We start from the raw sequence: 24,458 nt of genomic DNA, 5'->3' as shown, positions 1-24,458 counted from the left end.
CACCCTGAGCTAACATCTGTGCCAATATTCCTCTATTTTTCAGTGTGTGGGCTGCCAGTACAGCATGGCTGCTAACAGAGCAGTGTGGGTCAGCGCCTGGGAACCAAACCCAGGCCACTGAAGTGGAGCAAGCTGAACTTAAGCACTAGGCTATACTGGGGCTGGCCCAAGTGTTCTCTGTTTTTATGATAAGTATGCAATATGGCATTAAGAAAAAGTGCTCTGCAGAGCAATTAGGCAAGAAAAAGAAATATTTAAAGATATACAAATTGGAAAGGACAAAGTAAAACTCTTGCTGTTGTCAGGAGCTATGATTCTATATATAGAAAACCCTAAAGAATCTACCAGAAAACTATGAGAAATAATCAACAACTACAACAGAGTTGCAGGGTACAAAATCAACATAAAAATCCGTTGCATTTCTACACACTAATAATGAACTAGGAAAAAGAGAACTGCAACAAAAAGAATAAAATATCTTGGAATACATTTCACCCAGGAGGTGAAAGACCTATACAATGAAAACTACAACACGTTATTGAAAGAAATCAAAGAAATAAACAAATGGAAAGATATTCCATGTTCAAGAATTAGAAGACTAAACATAGTTAAAACATCCATATTACCTAAAGCAATCTACAGATTCAATGGAATCCCAATCAGAATCGCAATGACATTCTTCACAGAAATAGAACAAAGAATCCTAAAATTTATAAGGAACAACAAAAGACCCCTAATAGCCAAAGCAAACTTAAGAAAAAAACAACAAAGCTGGAGGCAAAACAATCCCTGACTTCAAAATATACTACAAAGCTACAGTCATCAAAACAGCATGGTACTGGCACAAAAACAGACACGTATATCAATGGAACAGTACTGAAAGCCCAGAAATAAAATCACATATCTAGGGACAGCACATCTTCGACAATGGAGCCAAGAACATACAATGGAGAAAGGGAAGTCTCTTCAATAAATAGTGTTGGGAAAACTGGACAGCAACATGCAAAAGAATGAAAGTAGACCATTATCATACACCAAACACAAAAATTAACTCAAAACGGATTACAATCTTGACTTCAAGACCTGAAACCACAAAACTCCTAGAAGAAAATACAGGCAGTACATCTTTTCGAATACCATGTCTACTCAGGAAAAGGAAACAAAAGAAACAAATACACAAATGGGACTACATCAGACTAAAAAGCTTCGGCATGGCAGAGGAAACCATGAACAAAACAAAAAGACAACCCACCTACTAGGAGAAAATATTTGCAAATCATGTATCTGACACGGGGTTAATTTCCAAAATATATAAAGAACTCATACAACTTAACAACAAAAAAACAAACAACCCAGTCAAAAAGTGGACTGAGGATATGAACATTTTTCCAAAGATATACAGATGGCCAAGAGGCACATGAAAAGATGTGCAACATCACTAACTATTAGGGAAATGCAAATAAAAACTACAATGAGCTATCACCTTACACCTGTCAGAATGGCTACAATTAACAAGACAAAAAACAACAAATGTTGGAGAAGATGCAAAGAGGGAATCCTTGGTACACTGCTGGTGGGAATGCAAACTGGTACAGCCACTATGGAAAACAGTATGGAGATTTCTCAACAAATTAAAAATAAAAACACTATATGATCCAGCTACCCTATCACTGGGTATTTTTCCAAAGAACATGAAGTCAATAATACAAGGAAATTTATGCACCCATATGTTCATCATTCACAACAGCGAAGACATGGAAGCAACCCAAGAGCCCATCAACTGATAAATGCATAAAGAAGATACAGTGTATATACACAACGGACAACGACTAAGCCATAAAAAAAAGACACTCATCCCATTTGCAGCAACATGGATGGACTGTGAGGGTTATTATGTCAAGCAAAATAAGGCAGACAGAGAAAGACAACCACCACATGATTTCACTCATATGGGGAAGATAAACACATAGATAAAGAGAACAGATAGTGGTTACCAGAGAAGGGAGTGGGAGTGCGGGCGAAAGGGTTGTAAAGGGGCACATATGTATGGTGACGGATAAAAACTAGACTATTAGTGGTGAGCACGATGGAGTACATACAGAAACTGATATATAATAATGTACACCCAAAATTACACAATGTTATAAGCCAATATGACCTCAATAAAATAATTTTAAAAAGAAACAAAAGGGTTCTATAGTCCAGCTTCCACCTACTAGGTATGTAACTGGTAAATTAACTATTCAAAGCCTTAACTTCCTCATATATACAACAGGGATAACGTCCACATCACAGTCCTTGAGATTAAATGTGGTAATACATGGATAGTGCTTACCAGGTAAAGTATCTGGCCCACATCAGTAGTCACTATACCACTATAATATTTCCAAGTGTCAACCAAGCACAGGGTCCACACATAATTGTTGAATAAATAAATAAATGAATGCTGATTATTAACAACTACCCTTCTTCTCAAAAAACATTGCCTTCTTCTAGTTTTCAAGAGTATATTTGACCTCTGTTCAAATACATATTACCAGTTTACTCTTTAGATGTTTGCTTACTTGTGAGTCAAAATCCTTCCAACCCAGTGGATTCATAAGTAATTCTGGAGATGAAGGGGGTGGAACCTAAGTCCATTAAGTAAAAAAGAAAGCCTGTAATTTTGATGTGTGGTGACAGGACATGCTCTTTCTCCTTCCTGCAATGCATCTTCATGAATCACAAAGTATTTTTAGTTTTTGGTTTCTTTCAAATTTTGTACTTGTGGTCTTTCTTCTCCCTCAAATAATTTTACACCTGCTAAGAAAATTTAACAGCTTTCATAACTGAGTCAATATCAAATTATTTGCAATTTTGAGATATTTATAAATGTATCACTTTTTTTAATAAAAAAGCAACTATGTTTGCTTTTCCAGTGAGTACAAAGCTTAACCACTATTATAGGCAAAAGAAGTGCTTCTACAGTACTGATAACGTTAACATTTCCATGTTATCTCACAGAACATTTTATTTGAAATACCCTGGCACAGTTGCTTAACTTGGGATATAAAATTGAATGACTCAACAGCATAGTGATTGAAGGGTATTCTACAGTAGTGGCTGATGAAACACATTAGTAGTACTTAAACTCAGAATAACAATCTCTTATAAGAATAAGTGTTTTTTAAATTTAATTCATCTAAGATAGACGTCAATTGATCTTATATTCAATCAAAGAAAGAAATTGAGTGTTAAGATAAGCATCGAGCATCGATGCCCCTTGTTAAATATGACCACAGACCATTTTTCCTCTGGTATAGTAACAATGACCACTTCATGAGAAACTAGCATCCCAAAAAAACAATTAGGAAAATGCTAATATAGGAAGATACAATCTACATACCAATTAGAGAAAGAAATCAGCACAGACAAATATAAGTACAAAAGTACAGTTTAAACGACATTTTGCATTCATTCCAGTGACATAAATTTCTTTTTTTTTTCCTCTTGGTTATTGGACATTCTGTTTATCATCATAATCCCATCCAACTACCATCTATCATCCCCAGATGGAAGAGTTGCTGGAACTACCAGGACGGCAAGCAAAAACTGAAGGCTGCGGGTGACAACACTCCCAGGCTCTGCTAGGTTTCAGGACTGAGAGCAGCACAAAGACTTTCTCCTATGGAGAAGAGGGAACCATAACAAAAGTCACGGGGCAAGGATGCAAATATGAAGTTCCTGAGGAAAACTAGATTCTTGGAGAGGAAGGAAGGTACTCACTCTGGTCTCCTTGAACAAAGAGGTGTTGCCAAGAAGCTGAACAGGTGGAGTGCATGCTACCTACCTACAAGAAGCTGTGAAAGCACTAGTTCATACAACCAATAAAAATACAGACTACAGATAACAATGATAAACTGAAGAAGACCAAGAAAACCAAAAGTTGATTTTTTTTTAACAAAACAGACAAATCTCAGGAGAGAATAATTTGGGGGGGAGGTGGAGAGAGTACAATTATACATCATCAGACCAGGCAGAGAAGAACAAAAGCTTAGGGAATAATGAAGCAACAAGATAAAAGAAACTTGGCCCAGTGAATAACCTCATGGAGCAGCTTGACAGGACAAAATCATATATATGAAAGAATAAGACATAAATAATTCATGGCAGTCACTACTCATGGCAGAGTAAGAGGGGGTTAAAAAGGAACGTATAGACATATGCAACAGTAGTGGTAACATTCAACAATAATTATCAATTCCAAATATTAATTTATAAAACTCAAATCCAGAAAGACAGAAAATGTAAAGAGAAAGACCTCCCTCAGTCCAAAATTTATTATCCTTAAATTTAATAGTCTTTCCCAAATTTACATACATCTACATGATTTTAATATTGATACAAAACAGGATCATGCTCTATGTGCTGCTTAGCATTGTCCCCTTTTCATTTAATAACAAAGCTTAAAGATTTTTTAATTCAGTACATACTAATCTACTTCATTTATCAACAGCTTCATAGCATTCTAGTACATTGGTGTACCATGGTTTTTTAAATTCCGCACTTGCATATTTCAGTTATATACAATTTACCCACTGTATTTAAATATCTACAAGTCACAAAAGTAGATCACATACTATGTAATGAATACCTCAATAAATTCCATAAAGAAAAAACTGTATAGACCATAATATTTGGTCAGACGCAGTAAGACATTTTAATGAAAAGAAGAGAGAAAATAAAAAAACAGACCGAAACTCAACTATTTTAGTTTCATTAGAAGAACTTTTGAAATAGTTCCTAAATGACTTGGGTCAAAAAGAGAATCTAAACTTGAAATACAGACCATTATGAAAATTTAGAAAGACAAGTTACTCTTTAAAAAAACAGGCAAAAGATTAGTTCTCAGTACATGAAATGGAAATTATCCTTCAAGTGAAAAGCTGTTTAATCTTGCTCACATTAAAAACACATTCAAATTAATACTAGACTTAGATGCCATCTCACCCATCAGAGTGGCAAAGCCCCAATCATTTAACAGTATACTCTGCTGGGCAGGCTATGGGGAAGAGAAGCACACTCGTACTTTCTATACAGCAGGACAAAGAAATGAGAAAATTTTCCATATATGGCAATGGAGTGATCTCCAGGATATATTTATCATTAAGCAGAAAAGGCAAGATATAAAACCCTGTGTATACTGTGCCACTTTTTCTCTAAGGTAGTAGGAGGGAGGATGTAGGAAGAAATTCACATTTGCTTACATTAAATAAAAGAAGAAACCAAAAATTAGTGAAAACACTAAGGGGAGAGAAAAAGCAAAGGAGAGTAGACAACTATACTTCTATCAACGTGGCTTTTTTTTTTTTTTTTTTTTTTACAGTTTTGGCTTTGGAAAATTTAGCCAAAAGTGAAAATCAAAACCAAAATTAAACAAATAAACCTAACTATCAGCTTAGTGGGAGAACTACAAATAGAATTCTCTCAATAAACTTTAAAATTCTGTAACTATACTATAAACTCTTCGTGGAATACATTTTAAGGATAAAAATAACTGCAAAGAAATCTTAAAACTATATTCAACAATTACAATGTTAGTGTAATACTTTTTAAAAACCTAGTATATACATGTAATAATGTTAACATTAGCAAGCAAGATTTTTTCAATGTACAAGACACACAAATATAAGTTGTATAATTAAATATGAATTGGAAATACACAGGCTTACAATGTATTTCTATAAATTTGTTAGCTCTGTCCACTGAAAGGGCCTTGAAGCAAAGACAACCTGAACACAATTAGCACCTTTGCACCCACATTATTGTGGTCTCTAAGGACCACTTCCCACCCAAAGAAACCAGCACTTTCTAAAGAAATGGCTAATGAAAAGTCTGAAGCAGGATATGATTCTTCAAAGCAAGTAAATATCAAAGCTACTTGTGTCATGAGCTCCTGCTGGCCCAAGATAAAACAATTCAAGAATTTTGAAAAGAAGAACCATTGCAATAAGACTGGAAAATAAATGTAAAAATCCCTGCCTTCACAAAGACACTAACAAGAATAAAGAGGGACACTGGTTACACCAGAGTTTGCTAGAGTACCAACTCAACGGGAAATTTTTTTTTTAAGTCAAAATCTTATCCTGCTTTTCTTATAAAAAGGGTATTTCAGTATGACCAAATTATTTGATGGAAAAAGTTCTTAGAAGAATTCTAACAAACATATGGAGGGGAGCGGGGAAGAGGGGAGAATATCATCATTTTTGCAATACTTAATGAAATTATGCAATCATTAGCTACAAGGATGATGGAGAACTCTACACCAGATGCGTCAAGCTGACAACAACTAAACCTATTGATAAATGCTAACATCAAAAGAGGTAACTAAACATGTTCTTCCTGATGTGATACAACAGGAATTACAGAGTATATCTAAAAAAATATTCTTGCTAAAAATTAAACCTGAATCTGATCAAGCTTCATCTAACTGTTAAGTTTACAGGAAACAAGATATGAGGTACATATAAAACAACAACATGGAGGTATAATCAGCAAATCAAGAAACTGGAAAATTGTACAGAATAGATGACCCAGTTTCTCTAACAAAGAAAAAAAGGTGAGTGGGAAGATAAACTGATTACAGATATAAAAGGTATCAACCAATTCAACATTCTGACTTTCCTTGGTTCTTGATTTGAAAGGAAAAGAAACGTGAAAGATATTTTTGAGGCAACTAGAAAATTTTGACTACCACTAGGAGATTAGAGGATATTAATAAATTATTTTAAATTTTATTAGGTATAATAATTGTATCAATGGCATCTTTAAGAGAGTATATGTTAGAAACACACACAAGCATTTGGTAATATGAAATGATCTTTGAGATGTGCTTTAATATTCTCCAACAGGAAGGAAAAAGAAGAGTATTATACCATTCACACTACTTCTGTGTATCTTGAAACTTTTATAAGGAAGTTTAAAAAAATAAAAAGATGCAAGACACTGATGAAAGAAATTGAAGACAACACACATAAACAGAAAGATATTCCATGCCTATGGGCTGGAAGAATTAATATTGTCAAAATGTTCATTCTTCCCAATGCAATCTGCAGATTCCATGCAATCCCTATCAAAATTCCAATGGCATTTTTCACAGAAATAGAAAAAAAAATGCTGAGATTTGTATGGAACCCCAAAGGACCCCGAACAACCAAAGCAATCTTGAGAAAGAAGAACAAAGCTGGAGGCATCACACTTCCTGATTCAAGCTGTATCACAAAACTACAGTAATCAAAACAATATGGTACTGCCATAAAAACCCACAAAGGTCAAGAGAATAGCATGGAGAGCCCAGAAATAAACTCATGTATATCTGGTCAATTAATTTATGACAAAGGAGCCAAGAATATACAATGGGGAAAGACATTCTCTTCAATAAATGCTGTTAGGAAAAATGGACAGCCACATGCAAAAGAATGAGACTAGACTACTGTCTTACACCACACACACAAAGTAACTCAAAATTGAACATAAGACCTGAAACCATAAAACTCTTCAAGAAGACATAGGAAAAAAGCACCCTGACATTGGTCTTGGCAACCACTTTTTGTATTCGACACTAAAAGGAAGGCAAATGACAGACCAGGAGAAAATAATTGCAAACCATATATCTGACAAGAGGTTAATATCTAAAACATATAAAGAACACATACAACTCAGAAAAAAGAATTCAATTAAAAAATGGGCAGAGGATCTGAACAGATGTCTTTCCAAAGACACACACAAGGCCAACAGGTATGTGAAAAGATGCTCAAACATCACTAATCATCAGAGTAATGCAAATCAAAAGCACAATGAGGTATCACCTCACACCTGTTAGAATGGCTATTACCAAAAAGACAAGAGGTAACAAATGTTGGCAAGGAAATAGAAAAAGGAACCCTTGGGCACTGTTGATGGGAATACAAACTGACGTAGCCACTATGGAAAATAGTACAGAGGTTCTTCAAAAACTTTTAAAAGTACTATTACATGACCCAGCAATCTCACTTCTGGGTATTTATCTGAAGGAAATAAAATCACTGTATTGAAAAGATATCTGCACCTCCATGTTCAGTGCAGCATTATTTACAACAACCAAGACATGCAAACAATATAAGTGTCCATCAGTAGGTGAACGGATCAAGAAATTGTGGTATATACATATAGTGGAATATTATTCAGCCATAAAAAAGGAAAATCTTGTCATTTGTGACAACATGGATGGGTCTTGAGGGCATTATACTATGCAAAATAAAACAGAGAAAAACAAATACTGTAAGATGTCACTTATATGTTGAACTAAAAAATAAAAAACCAGACCAGTCTGGTGGCATAGTGGTTAAGTTTGCAGACTCTGCTTTGGGAGCCCAGGGTTCATAGGTCTGAATCCTGGGCACGGACCTAGCACTGCTCACCAAGCCACAGTGTGGTGGCATCCCACGTAAAAACAAGAGAAGACCGGGACAGACGTTAGCTCAGTGACAATCCTCCTCAAGCAAAAAGATGAAGATTGGCAACAGATGTTAGCTCAGGGCCAATCTTCCTCACAAAAGACAGACAAGCAAACAAAAAAAACTGAACTCTTAGATGCAGAGAACAGACTGATGGTTGCCAAAGGTGCGAGTGGAGGATGGGCAAAATGGGTGAAGGTGATCAAAAGGTACAAACTTGCAGTTATAAAATATCTGAGTCCTGGGGATGTAATGTACAGAATGGTGACTAGAGTTAACAATACTGTATATCTGAAAGTTGCTGAGAGAGTAAATTTTAAAACTTCTCATCACAAGTCCAAAAAAAATTGTAGCTATGTGCGGGGATGGATGTTAACTAAACTTATTCTGGTAATTGTTTCACAATACACACATATATCAAATTATTATGTTGTACACCTGAAACATTACAATTTTATATAGCAATTATATCTCAACAAAGAGAAAGAACTCTAAAAGTCAAAACTTAATGCCAAAGTATCAACTGATCTTTCTTAATCTTGACTGCATTTTTAAACAGGAAAATAAACAAGTTCAGGATCTACTTTAAAGTGGACAAAAAATAACACTAAAACAAATCTAGCGTGAAGCAGAAAGATAAAAATAGAAATTAGTGAATTACGAAACAAAACAAAAAAAATTCAAAAGTTGGTTCTCTGAAAAGACCAATAAAATAACGTCTCTGACAAGAGAAAGAAAGTACAGATGTTTAATATTAGTACAGGAGGAAACAAAGGAGAGAATTCAAAACTGCTATACAATTCTGAGAAATATGAAACCCAGTAAACAGATAATTTTCTAGGAAAGTAGTGAATAAACAATAACTTTGGAAGAAAATGAAGTATTTGTCAAAGAAGTATCCCCCTCTCCTCATTCCTTACACATAAGCTGCTTAAAATTCTTGTAACATAGTGGAAAATGATAGGAAGTACATACAATGTTGATTAACTTTGGTAAAATTACTGGTGGTTTATTTTATTTTCCTCTGCCTAAAGCAATAAGTTTTCTATGTTAAGCATGTCTTTCATAATTAGAACATCATGAGAAAGAAGGGGGAAAATTCTTCAAAGAAATGTTATACTTCTCTGTCTTTGAGCTCAAGCATTGTCATCTTATTTATTGATAATGCAAATACAACACTTCCTCAATTAACAGACAAATTTAGTGCAATTTAAACCCAAACAGTTTCCATGGAACTTAGCCAACTGATCTTAAAATACCTATGTTAAAGAAAATGCCAAGACAATTTTGAAGAACAAAGTTATGAAATTCACTCTACGAGATTCCAAGATTTACTGTAATGCTACACTAAATTAAGACACTGTGGTACTGGTACAGGAATAGATAAATAATGAAAGAGAAGAGATAGCTCAAAACAGTTCCATGCATATAACAGAAATCTGACAGCTGACACTGCACATCAGTGGAAAAACACATGAGCTATTCAACTGAGTTGGTACTAAATTTATTAACCATAAGGGAATGATCATTAAATCTTTACCATACACTACACAAAAATTAAATTCCAGGTAGGTTGAGGCCCTAAACGTGAAAAATCAAAATTTTTAAACTTTCAAAATAAAATCCCAAAGGTTGTATGTAAGAACCTGAGTTAAAAAAAAGATTTCTTCAGACTAAAACATAAATGTGATGTTAAAATTTCCAACTTCTGGGCTGGCCGCGTGGCTGAGTGGTTAAGTTCGCACACTCCACTTCGGCAGCCCAGGATTTCACTGGTTTGGATCCTGGGTGCGGAAGTAGCACCACTCATCAGGCCATGTTGAGGCGGCATCCCACATAGCACAACCAGAGGCACTCACATCTAGAATATACAACTATGTACTGGATGGCTTTGGGGAGACGAAGGGGAAAAAAAAGAAGACTGGCAACAGTTGTTGCTCAGTTGCCAACCTTTAAATAAAAAAACTTTCCAATTTCTATTCATCAATGTAAAAAAAAGAAGCCACAGACAGGAAGGAGTTATCTGTAATACATATAACAAAGCTTTAGTGTCCATAATATACAAAAACTCCTAGGAATCACTAAGAAAAAGATAAAAACTACATTAAAAAGAAAATGGACAGGGGCCAGCCCTGTGGCATAGAGGTTAAGTTTGGCACATTCCACTTTGGCAGCCCGGGTTCGCAGGTTCAGATCTTGGGTATGGACCTACACCAGCGTTCAGCCATGCTGTGGTGATAACCCACATATAAAAAGTGGAGGAAGAATGGCACAAATGCTAGCTCAGGGCTAATCTTCCACAAGAAAAAAAAGACGGAAGATTGGCAACAGATGTTAGCTCAGGGCTAATCTTCCTCAGCAAAAAAAAGAAAGAAAGAAAGAAAATGGACAGACTATATGAACTAGCATTTAACAGACAAGAAACAAGAATGGCCAATAAACTAAGAAAATACTAATACGGAATTCAAATTAAAACAATCTAATGTACCATTCACATGTACATAAGAATGACAACAATTAAAAAGTTCAACAATGCCAATTATTAGAAAGGATGTGCAGAAACAGATATTCTCATTCACTGCTAATGGAGTATAAACTAGCCTAACCACTTAGGAAAGCAACAAGTCAATATCCAATCAACTTGAAAACAGACACACCATATAATCTAGCAATTCCACTTCTAGAGAAACTCGAATATTCACATCTATTGGTATATGCACAAGAATGCTCAGAGCAGCTATTTGTAACAGGAAAAAATTAGAAACAACCTCAATATTTGTCAACAGGGTAACGGTATATTCATATAATCATATACTATATGGCAATGAAAATAAATGAATTAGACCCACATATAAACTTAGGTTAAAAAAACCAAAATATTATTGAACAAAAAGAGCAAGCTAGAGAATACACACAGCATGACAGCACATATATATAGTTTAAACATGGAAAACAAAACATATATTGTCTAGGGAAGAAAATATACGAACAATACATGCAGCAAAGGTATAAAGAAATTCATAGGAATGGCAAACACCAACTTCAGGATAGTGGTTACCTGGGATGGAAGTGGGAGAAGTATATGCAGGGTGTTATGGACTAAATGTTTATGAGCCTCAAATTCATACGGTGAACCACAACGTGATGGTATTTGGAGATAGAGACTGTGGGAGGTAACTAGGGTGAGAATGAGCCCCAACTCCCTACCCTCGAAAATTCTAACTTTTAAAGGCTCAAAGGAATCCTCCATAGAGCTACTCTTAATACTATTAAAATGAGCTCATTTTGTTTCCTATTCTCTTTTACTTTTCTTTTTCCTGACTTCTTTTGGATTATACATCTTCCCACCCCCAATTATTTTAGAAATTATACACTTTATCCCTATTTTTACTGTGCTCACCCTTACAATTTAAAATGTAAACTTATCTCATTCACTTTGGACTTTAAATTTCCACCCTCAAGACTGACACTGTCCGAAAGAAATGGAATGTGAGCAACACACATAATCCTACAAATTTTCTAATAGCTCTAGTAGCCATATTTTAAAAAGTAAAAAGAAAAGGTGATACAAATGATATATTTTATTTAACTGAAAATATTATCATTTCAACATGTAATAAAAATTACCTTCTTTTTTTCCATGAAGTCTTAGAAATCCACGTGTATTTTACAATTGGAACAGATCAATTTAGACTAGCCACGTGTCAAGTGCTCAATAACCACATACAACTAGTGGCTCCGTAATGGACAAGAGAGCTCAAAACAATACTAGGTCATCAGAACTTAAACTTCATTTACTCTACTACTCCCTCACATGTTGTTATGATTTAATATTTTTAGTTCTATTTATTAAACCTCAAATCAAACCATCACTGCTATTATTTTCTTATACAGTCAGTAATTAAATTTACCCACAGGCTTACCAATTTCTTGCTTAACGTTACTTCTACCTCAGACCTCCTTTCTGGAGTCACTGGCCTTCTTCTTGAAGTACAACCTCTAGAAATTCCTTCAGTGGGTCTGTTGATAAATTTCCTCAATTGCCTTTTTGGGGGAAAAAGGGAGTGTTTCTGAAAATGCCATTATTCTGTTCTCCTCCTTAAGTGATAATTTAGCTGATTATGCAATAATAAATGGATAGTTATTTTCACTCAACACTTTGCAGATACTCTCCCACTATCTTCTGGATTCCCATGTTGCTGAAGAAGCACACTGTGTCTTTCTATTTCTTAGTTCTTCTTAGGGAATCTGATTTTCCTCTGGCTGCTTTAAAGATCTTCTTTGAGTCTTTGGTGTTCTGCTCTTTCATGTTGACATGTCTAAGTTTTCTTGTGTGTCCTAAATCTAAGAATTCATGTAGCTCACCAATTTTGAAAAATTATCACTTTTTAGCTTTTCAAATTTTGCTTCTCTACAATCTTTAATTTCTCTTCCTGAAACTCTAATCAGATGTTTGTTAGAATTTCACCTCCTTTCCTCCATGTCCCTTAAGCCCTTTGTTGCTCTGTGTTAAATTCTGAGTAAATTTTATTTTACTATTCACAAATTCTCCTTTAGTGCTATCTGACTAGCTATTTTTAACCTGACTCCACACTCATAAAAATTAATTTGTAATATTTTACCTCGATTAAAGTGTTCCTTCCAAATCAGATTTACAGATTTAAAACTACAATAACAATCATCATCATTTGAGCACTTATGTGCCATTCTGCGCTAACTCTTTTACATATAATCTTATCTTGAAAATAACTTGACATAGGTCTTAATTATTAAGCCCATTTAAAAATTCATTAAAAAAAAGCTCAGAGATTATTTTGTGCAAGCACAGGGATGGAAGGAGAACTTGTAGGTAGATTAAAAGAAATTTAAAAGGCATATTAATCAAATGTGTTGATCCTATCTGATCCTGATCCATCCCCCACTAAAAAAAGCCCTGTAATAACACTATGACTTTTATAGGACAATTAGAAATTTTAGTGCAAATTTGGCACTTGATAACATTAAGCAACTGTTAGCTTTTTGGTGTCATAATAATATTGCAGTTATAGTTTTGTTTCTTTTGCTAAAAAAAAAAAAGAGAGAAAGAGAAGCCTTATCTTTCTCTCTGTTTTGGTGTTTTTTTTTTTGGTGAGGAAGATCTAACGTCTGTGACAATCTTCTATTTTGCATGTGGGACACTGCCACAGCATGGCTTGATGAGTGGTGTGTAGGTCTGCACCAGGGATCTGAACATGTAAATTCTGGGCTGCCAAAGCAGAGCATGCAAACTTAACCACTACACCACAAGGCCACCCCAAGAGTCCTTATTTTTTCAAGAGACACACCAAAACACTTACAGATGAAATGATACATCTGGAATTTGTCTCAAAATAACGCAGGAGAAGAAAAGCAGAGTATGGATGTTGTAAGTTTTAGCAATGGGTTGTGTGTTGATGACTGTTGGGACTGAGTGACAAATAATGGTTCATGATAAAAATAATGTCTTTGTTCTATGTTCAAAATTCACCACCATAGTTATAAAAACAATCACTGCTCAAAACACGTCTTTCATAACTTTCTGTGATACTTTATTACTTCTAAAGTAAAAATATTACTTAACCACCTTAGCTCCTAATGCAATATGTCTAAAACTAAATTAAGAAAGCTATTACAGTTTAGCAACCGAGACGAAATAAGAGATTAAAAAAGTTAATTATAGAGACTCATGCTTCTAATTCATAGTGTTCCGCGTAGTCCCAAACCCAATCTTTTTGGAACTCAGTCTCCATATTCTAAAGACAGCAGAAACATGAGCTACTTATACATGGAGATTTATAGGTTTATAGAATAGCGCCCACCAGATGAAGCACAAATTTCATAACCTGTACTTGAGCCCTCCTACAATCTACCTGCATCCTTTCCTATATACACATATACAAACCATACACCATAAAAGCCAAATTATTCAGCTTACTGTTTCAATGGCTGTGAACTGGTGCCAGCTATCAACACAACTTTGGCCACGTCATTCCCTCAACATATAGTATTCATCTCCTCTCCCAACCTATTTACAAAGCACAGGTCACAACCCACTAATTTCATGAAATCTACTCTGATGCTACCAACCCAAATTTCTCTCTCCTACTGTAGCCATGTGGAACTTGCTTAAACCTTCTAACTTATCTCTTCAACTAGACAAGGTCCTAGAAGACATAACTCTTTTGGATCTCCAGCAAAAAGGGAGAATGTGGTACAATAAAACTGGTGTTTATCTTTTTACTGGTAAATGGCTCATGAGATTATGAGTGTATTGAAGCCAGAGACTCTTAAAGAACCATTAAATATTTACTGAGTATGTACTGTTTAACATGTACTACTGACGGAGGAGCAATAAAACAAGTAAGGTCTCTGCCCTCAAGGAGCATATATTGTCTCAGTGCCTTTGAATCACCAGTTTCTAACAGAGCACTGTCATTTAGTAGATACACTATAAATCTATCTGTAATTTGAAATTCTTATATAAATATCCTAACAAGGATATGTAGCATTTTAAGAAAAATCAAAACCTAAAAACCCAAAGCTTTTAATAGCATACCTATTATAAACAACCGGTTATGTTCAGCTATTACAAAAAAAGTAATGTTCAGCATTATTTCACTGCAATTATCTAAGAAAGCCAATGATGGTGAATTCAATAACCACAACACAACTCAAACTGTGCATTCAGCAACTTACAAACAGTGCTTTCAAAATACCAGTAAAATCCAACTTGGAAAAGCCAACAACTTATGTTAACAAACAGGTCCTTTATTAATTGTCCAGTTATAAGGGCTTCATTTAGTTAACTTACTAAAAACAGTACTGCCACAAATTTCACCATACTTAAAATAGGCATCCAAAAAGTTAACGTTTTACCATATCGAGTACCATCTTGTATTATTCTGCGACCACTGCATACTTTCTGTCTTTCCAAGGAATTGCTGCATTATGCCGCAAAGATTTCGCAGTGGGAAATGGTTAAGAGTAGAGAAATAAAGCCCTTGAAATTACAAATTACAAAGAACATAGAAACCATTCTAAAGAAACACAACACACCTCTTATTAAAAATACACCAATTTCCTTTCTTGTTTTATCATCTCACTAAGCTAACCAAAAATAAAGGAGTCTAAAACAATGAGAACTAAATAACCACAGCAATTCATAAGGGTCATGAAAAATGAAATGTCAACATATCCCAAAGCTATAAAATCTGGATATTCTACATGTAGCATAAATCAGTTAACATTAACTGAGGACCTAGTTTGTGGAAAATACTTTTTATGCATAATCACATTTTTTATTCAAAACTATCATAATCCCAATTTTAAAGATGAAGAAACTGAAACTAAAAACGTTTAAGTATCAAATAGACAAAAATAAATAAGAGTATACTACTTAACAATTCAAATATATCTTTATGCCCAAAACTATATGAAGAAAATCAGGAATAATAAACTGTAAGAAAAAGTACTTACGATGCATATGAAATCAATTTTTATAGAGTCGTAATAAACAAGAATAAAGATCCTTAAAATAGGTCACGGATACAAAGAGGCAGTCCACAGGAAAAGAAATATAAAGTCAAATTTTGAAAATCTCATCCATTTCAAAATTATAAAACTTTTTTTAACCTAAAATTACCTAATAGTCTAAATTTTTATAAAACCCAGAATTTCTAAAGGTGTGGAAAAACAGGCACTCTCATACACACTTGTGAGGAATCCTTTTGGCACTGTGGTTTTCATAAACTTTTTAACTGCAAAATTCATTTGACACAGCATTTTTACTTATATTTTAAATACTTCCACACTTTTTACTTGCAAACTGGAATCAAATCAAAATGTCCACCAATGTAGGAACTACATTGTGGTGCGTTCATACAACAAAGAATGAGAGAGATCTGTAACTGCAGAGATCTTACTATGCAATTTTTAAAAAAATAAAAAAGGTGGATTTCTACTTCCAGCCAAGATAATCTAAGATGGACCAGTATTCCCTCTTGAAACAACTAACAAATCACACAAAATATATAAAATATTGCTTTCAAGACCACTGGACATCTGACAACAATGGACAATGATCACTAAGACTCAGAAAGCAAATGAGAGTCCATGATTGCCCCAGCTTACTCCTTTGAGAGAAATTTCAGGCCATGACACAGCTCAGAAGGGGAAACCACACCGAACTTCAAAAACATTCTGTGATGAGAAAGCCAAGGGTCCAAGGAGACCAAAGCAACTAGAGTTTCTACGGCAGAGTACCAGAGAAGAGAGTTGCACAGAGAGAACTTCGGAAATCTGCAGTGAATTCCGCCACCCTAGTATTCAATGCATGCACCTAACAATGTCACAGGTAATGCAGAAGTTAGTTTTGTTGTTATTTAAATCTTTTTAAAAGATAATTAGCTGCTTAAACAAACAAAAATAATGCAGAATAGAATTTATAACATATGTAGAAGTAAAATGTATGATAACAATAGTACAAACGCCAAGGAAGAGAAATCTTCTAATATTCGCATAGTATATGTGAAGTGGCAAATACTCCTTGAGGGAAGACTGTGATACATTAGAGATGTATGCTATAAATCGTAAGACAGCCACTAGCATAACAAAACAACGAGTTATAAGCTAATCAGCTAACAAGAGATAAAATGGAAAAAAAAAAAACCAATCCAAAAGAAAGCAGAAGAAGAGAAAAGAGGGAAGAACACAAGGAATATACAAACAGCAAAGTGGTAGTTGTAAAACTAACCACATTAGTAATAACATTAACTGTACATGGTGTTAATCAAAAGAGGGTGTACGTTTGGATTCAAAAATTAAGTTCAGGGGCTGGCCCCATGGCCTAGTGGTTAAAGTTCTGGACACTGCTTCAGTGGCCCGGGTTCACGGGTTCAGATCCCACGTGCGGACATACCCCACTCAACAGCCATGCTGTGAGCACCCCACACACAAAGTAGAGGAAGACTGGTGCAGATGTTAGCTTAGGGCAACTCTTCCTCAAAGAAAGAAAGAAATCAAGTTCCAACTTCATGCTGTCTACAAGAAACATATTTTAAATCTAAGGACACAAACAGGTTGAAACTGAAAGAATGGAAAAAGATATACAATGTGAACTCTCTTCAAAAGAAAGCTGAGATGGCTGTATTAATAACTATTACAAAAACTAGATGTTAAAGCAAAGAATATTACCAGGGATAAAAATGGTAACTGCATAATAATCAAGAGGACACAGTAATCCTAAACACTTATGTGCTCATCATACTTCAAAAAACATAAAGCAAAAACTGGTAGAACTTTAAGCAGAAACAGACAAATGCACAAGTATAGGAGGAGATTTCAATATTCTTCTCTCAAAAAGGGATAAAACAATAGACAGAAAATCAGGAAGGACAGATATGACTTGAACATTATCAATAAACTTGACCTGACATTTACAGAACATACCACCGAACAGCAGCAGAATACACACCCCTATCAAGCGCACATAAAACTAAGAGGATATATGACATTTGGACCATAAAATAAGTCTCAACAAATTTTCAAAGATTCAAGTCTTACAAACTATTTTCTCTAGCTTCAATGGAATTAAATTAGAATAACAGAAAGATATATAGAAAACTTAAATTATTTGGTAATTAAATGCTTCTCGACAGCCCATGGGTCAAAGAGATAAAACTATTAGAATGTATTTTGAACAGAATGAAAAGTACACATGTCAAAATTTGAGAGATGCCATGAAAGCAGTATTTAAAGGGAACTATATAGCACTAAACTTGTATATTAGAAAAGGTATCGTGTCAATGACATCAGCTTCAATGTAACAAAGGAGAAAAAGAGTAAACAAAATACAAAGCACAAGAAAATTAAAACAGCAGAAATCAATAAAATAGGAAACAGAAAACAACAGAGAAAATCCAATGAAACTAAAAGCTGAGTTTTGGAGAATATTAATAAAATCAATAAACCTCCAGCCAGACTGACAAGGAAAAAAAAGAGAAGAAACAAATTACCAGCATCAGGAATGAGAGGTGAAATCACTGCAGACTCTACAAATACCAAAAGTATAACAGTATAAAAAGGTATTATCATTTACAACTCCATGTAAATACATTCAATAATTTGGAAAAATGGACTAAGTCTACGGACGACACAAATTACCAAAGCTCACTCAGGAAGAAACATAACCTAAATAGTTCTACCCATTAAATAAAATGAAACAAAGCAAAAACACACCAGTCTACACAGCTTCACTGGTGAATTGTACCCAACATTTAAGAAAGAAAGAATATCATTTAGGTTGTTTACCCTACTACCAGGAACAAAGTCAAGTCACCTGTTCTCATCACTTCTATTCATCATTGTACTAGATGCCATAGGCAAGAACAAGAAAAAAACGGTATCCAGATAGAAGAGAAGATACATAAATGGTCTATGCAGAAAATCTGACGGCGTCTACAAAACAGCTATTAGATCTATTAAGTGAGTTTGGCAAGAGTGCAGAATAAAAGAGCAATATGCAAAAATCATTTGTATTTCTATACACTAACAACTGGAAATTGAATTTTTTAAAATAGCATCCAAAAAAACATGAAATAGAGATAAATCTGACCAAAAAATGTGCAAAACCTGTATAGTGAAAACTAAAAACACTGCTGAAAGAGATTAAAGATGATCTAAGGGAGAAATAAATTGTGTTCATGGATGGAAAAACTCAACACTATTAAGATGTCAATCTTTTCCAAATTGTTTTATAGACTCAAGTTAATTAAAATAAAATCTCAGCAGGCATTTTTTGTAGAAACTGGCTCATATGAAAACATAAAGGACCCGGAGTCAAAACAACTTTGAAAAAGCACTAAGTTGGAGGATCATGACTACTTGATTTTAAGACTTCACATAAAGTCACAGCAGTTAAGACAGTATGTTTTTGGCATCTAATAGACAGCCAATGGAACAACTCCAGTACAGATAGAATCATACATACATAGATAAGTGATTTTTGACAAAGGTGCAAAGCCAATTCAAGGGAGAAAGGACAGCCTGTTCAACGAATGGTGTCGGAAAAAGTGGATGTCCATATTCAACACCAAAAAACATTGATTCAGACTTTGCACCATATTCAAAAAATTAACTCAAAAAGACTTTAATGCAAAACCTAAACTATAAAACTTCTATTAGAAAACAAAGGAGAAATCTTTGTGACCTTGGGTTAGACAAAGATGGCTTAGATACGACACTAAAAGCACGATCCATACGAGATAAAAATTGGTAAACTGAAGTTCGTCAGAATTGAAAACTGCTGTTCTTCAAGACACTGTTGAGAGAATGAAAATATTAAGTGGCAGAAAATAATATTTGTAAACCATGTATCTGATAAAAGACTCGTAACCAGAATGAAGACTTCTCAAAAGTCAATAATAAAGAAATAACCCAATTAAAAAAGTAGGCAAGAGATTGAAACAGACACTTCACCAAAGACGATATTCAGCTGGCAGAAAGCACATGAAAGGATGTTCAACATCATACACATTACAGAAATGCAAATTAAAACCAGAAGATTACCACTTCACACCCACGAGAATGTCGAGAATCAAAGACAGACGACAGGCATTGGAGAGGATGTGCAAGGACTGGAAATCTCATACACTGCTGGTGGCAACGTAAAATAGTACAACCACTACGGAAAATAGTTGGCCGTTTCTTAAAAAGTTAAACATATGCCTACCATATGAGCCAGCCATTTCAATCATAGGTATTCCCCCAAGAGAAATGAAAGCATATGTTCATACAAAGACTTGTACAGGAATGTTCACAACAGATTTATAATAGCCAAAAACTGGAAATAACCCAAATATCCATCAAGAGTTGAATGGATAAACAAACTGCTATATATCTGCACAATATAATATTAATAAGCAATAAAAACGAAGAGACTACTGATACACAACATGGGTGAATCTCAAAATAATTATGCCAAGTGCAATAAGCCAGACCAAAGAAAAGGGTACGTGTTAATTCCATTTATTCAAAATTTAAAAAAAATGCAAATTAATCTATAGTGACAGAAAGCAGAAATAGCAGTTGCTCGGGCAAAGAAAGGCAGATGGGAAGGACTACAAAGGAGCAAAATAATACTTTTGGAGGTGATGTAGGTTCATTACCTTGATTGTGATGATGATTTCATAGGTGTATACATATGTCAAATCATTGTATACTTTAAATACGTGCAGTTTATGTCAAATTATATCTCAATAAAGTTTTTCTTTCCAGAAAGGGCAAGATATGGGCCAGGACACATGGTATGAATCCATTTGTGTAAATAAATAAGGATGTTTATATGTGTGGTAATATATAAACTAATAATTTCAGGGAAAAAACCCACCAGAAAAATTTTAACATAACTACATATACCTAAGGAATAGGACTGGGCATCAGGGAGAAATACTTCCAACTCTGAATTTTTTAACCACGTGCATGTATTACTTTTACAAAAAGAAAAAATTTTATGAAAGCTTAATTACTTGTACATAGGTCTGACACCAAAATAAAAACTCTTAATCGTATCCTAGAAAATCATATAGAGCATAACTTGAGTTACTCAAACTTTTATATTAAACAAGGGATAAAAAATAGTTAGCAATTATTTTTATATCATTTCCTAATGCTTTCTCCTCAAACTAGTACTAACATAGAAAACTAGTGTAATCAATAAACCATATCTAGACATCTGATTCCGAGTCTCCTCATTTCTCTATGCCTACTCATTCTCAGTCTTACCTGAGTTTCTTCTCTCCCCATCCACTAATAGCATAACTCAGACTTCTATCACCTATTCTTTTACAAAATTCGCTTCCAGAGGATATCTGTTTGGATGGTAACTACAATGTCTACATCTTGCACTCTTGACCTATTCCTGATTTCTAATCCTACAACTATCTCAACTTAGAAACTATCAGTGCCAAATAGAAAGAAATATACCTTCCCCCAAAAAAGCTCATTATTTCTCCCCCAATCTACATAACATGAACTCAACAAATAAGCCTACATGTTAAATCATGGACAAGTATCTAATTCACTATAGGGTAGAGAACGGAAAATAAGCAAGAAAACGCAAAAGTACTCTAAAGAATCTCACACTGTTTAGGATAAAATTTCAAGAATTCCAAAAAGTATTGTGACCAGTCAGCATCACTGAGCTAAGCACACAGCCTCTCATGACTACTCACACTTGAAGGGGGGAAACGTCATTGCATCCACCAAGTATCTGAGTACTAGGCTTTGGAAAATGTTGTGCAGACTTGGAAAATTCAAAAGATGTCAGACAAGGACCATGCCCTAACAGGGTAGACAGGCTTGCAAACAAAAATTATAAGACATGATGATGTTAAAATGTGCAAGGATTAAAGGACACAAGAGGCCTAAGCATTAGAACTAAGGTTTAAAGAATGAGTAGTTTTCCTGACCAAAAAGTCTGTGAGGAAAGATCCCAAAGAACCTCTACCATAAGGCCTGTTTCCCTTTAACAGCAAGAAAAGCCAGCTCTTAACTTGTGACTCTTTTGAAGCTGATTGCCTAAACACATCTTTTCTTTTTAAGAGTCAGGTAACTATTTCCAATGTGGCTTATTACTAACAAAAAAATATTTTAGTCCTCATAAGAGAGAAGAGAAAAAAATATTCTTAGGTTAACAAAATTACATAATTTAGGTCAAATCACTTTATCTGGCCATTTAAAGCCATAATTTCCGCTTCAGAAAACTGGGATATCATTTTATATTCACAAGAAGTCATGTCTGAAAGCATTTCCAATTCCCTGAGTACCATGCATACCTAGTTTAAAATGTTCTCACAGACTGCCTTTCCAGAAAAACTTATGGTGGTTGTCTAGTGAAACTATTTTTATAATCCAATTTTTAAAATTAAGTAAAACACTTTACATTTAGGTTTTGTTAGCTATATTATAGTTTTCAAACGCTAAGTGAAAATTTCCATTAATGATAATAGCAGATGCAGTAATCCAGTTTTCATTAGTTTCAATCTTGTCCTACCTTCACGCCAACTGCAACCTCAGTGACAATTCTGTAAAGAAAAAAACAGTTAGTTTCAACTCCTTGTTATTCTTCTAATGGTCACTGTTTGACTCAACTTTTTAAGAGTGGTTCATCATTCATAAACCTTCCACTCACAATGCAGATGCAAAACAAATACACAGATGGTCAGTGACACTTCTTTGCACTATTATCAACTTAGTTTTCTTGAAATTTTCAAACGTGAGATGAAATTCACTAAACTTATGGTATGGTATTTTTTAACACTTTAAATAGCAAAAAGAACAAAACCCCAAACACTACAATGTCACTTTTACAAAACTGGTACACTTAGATTAGTAATTTAAAATTTGAATCAACTCTTTTGTCACCTTGATAGAATCTCGGAACATGAATTCCAGTGCAAGTTTTGCCATCAATTTTCATGTTGATCTGGGGAATACTGAACTTCTCTAGATCTATCTATGATCTGTTTTCTAGAAAATAAACTCTAGATAAGCACTAGGATGATTTAAGTTCTGTTACTGGTAACTTTTACATGGTCTTCACTCAATGTCTTTTAAAAACACCAAACTTCAGACGCTTAGTGAAAATAAACTCTCATTTTACTTGACTCTTCAAACACTGTCACCGATTCTAATACATGTACTTTTTAAATGATACTGTGTTTATAGCCCCCTGCCAAATGGGCTTAATACAGCTGCATTTTCGGCCTAAAGGGTGCCTCCTTCCTAACAATGAGTTAAATTATTTAGTCCTTTCAGATGTGGAGCGTTGAGCACCAGGGAGACCCCGGACCATACCATTTTCCTAAGCCCTCGCCTCACCTCACTCAGCATTCTATTTCCACTCGGGCTCTCAGGGATGCAACACGGTTCTGGTTTTGGGTAGCTGTTTTCGTTTTTCCAGAAACTGGTCAAAGTAGCTAAAAAGATGGCCTTGTGTTGACTGTCTGCTCTGGGCTCTGCCATGGCTGTTGGCCTCTGCCCATGTGACTGATGCCGACCACAAACACTCCGTTTCTGAGATGATTTAATTTCTGGGCCCTCTTGCCAAGCCTCCAATGTTCTTAGGCCCCACAAAAAGGCATTTTTTCCGCCTCCCGCCCCCACTCCCAGACTCCAGCGAAAACAAAGGAGTATGACATCTGCCCTCCCCGCCGCCGCCGCCGCACGCCTCCCCGCGGCTCCCACTCAGCTCTCCCGGGGGCTCCCGCCACCGGCATCCCCCCGCCCGGCGGGCCGCGCGACGCCGAGGACGACTCCCCGGCCGGGGGCCCCGGGCCGCGGCTCTCCCCCGGGAGGCCCACCCAGGCCTCCCTCTCGTCCCTACCCCCGCTCCCCAGGCGCCGCTCCCCCCGGGTTCGGGTCCCAGGTTACAGAGCGAAATGGCTCCTTGAGGAGGCAGGGCCGGGCCAGACGTTCGGGGGTCCCTCACCGGCCCCCGCCATCGCCCCCGGGCCTCCCCTGCCTCCGAGCCCGCTTTCTCCTCATCTTCCCGACCAGCGCCCGCCGGGGGAAGCGGAGGGAGGGGTGTGTGCGATGGGGCGGGGGTTGGGTAACGGCAGCCCAGCCCCGGGAGGGGCCGCCGAGGGGTCCTGCCCGACCCCGGCCCGGGCCGAAGGAGGCTCCAGCTCCCCTCTCGCACGCCTCCTCGCCGGGCCCAGGACCTACCCGTCCATTGCCGAACCGGACAAAGCTTCGCTCACAAGAACCGAGCCACGCAGCCAGCGAGACACACAAGCGGCGAGAAAATGGCGGCCGGGGCCCGACGGAAATTGCCGAAGGTGCCGGAGCGCACGGGGCAGCGCGCGGCCGCGGCGGCGGCGGAAAGAGCCGAGCGCGCCGGCGCCGGGCGGCGGGAGGCGAGCGGCCGGGCGCGGGGACGAGGGGGAGTGGGCGCCGCCGCCGCTGCCG

The 24,458-nt window shown here is 36.1% G+C and overlaps 1 protein-coding gene across 5 annotated transcripts in view; it reads right to left on the bottom strand.

The window, feature by feature from the left end:
- Window positions 1–24,443, bottom strand: part of PTBP2 (polypyrimidine tract binding protein 2) — an 84,293-nt gene extending 59,850 nt beyond the window's left edge. For 3 of the 5 annotated variants that reach the window (XM_046645460.1, XM_046645461.1, XM_046645463.1), the window contains exons 1-2: window positions 24,216–24,443; window positions 22,543–22,573 (exon numbers count right to left, since the gene is read on the bottom strand). In XM_046645460.1, coding sequence (XP_046501416.1) covers window positions 22,543–22,573; window positions 24,216–24,223 — 39 coding nt within the window. In that variant the 5' untranslated portion in view covers window positions 24,224–24,443. Of the gene's footprint in view, window positions 1–22,542; window positions 22,574–23,369; window positions 23,576–24,215 lie in introns of those variants that run through there. The other 2 variants (XM_046645462.1, XM_046645464.1) reach the window with 2 other exon arrangements.
- Between the last annotated feature and the right edge of the window lie 15 nt (window positions 24,444–24,458).

This window comes from Equus quagga, chromosome 18, assembly GCF_021613505.1.
Source record: "Equus quagga isolate Etosha38 chromosome 18, UCLA_HA_Equagga_1.0, whole genome shotgun sequence".
Lineage (NCBI taxonomy): Eukaryota > Metazoa > Chordata > Mammalia > Perissodactyla > Equidae > Equus > Equus quagga.
The sequence above is the reverse complement of the archived record's forward strand: the minus strand, read 5'-3'. Positions and strand labels throughout refer to the sequence as shown.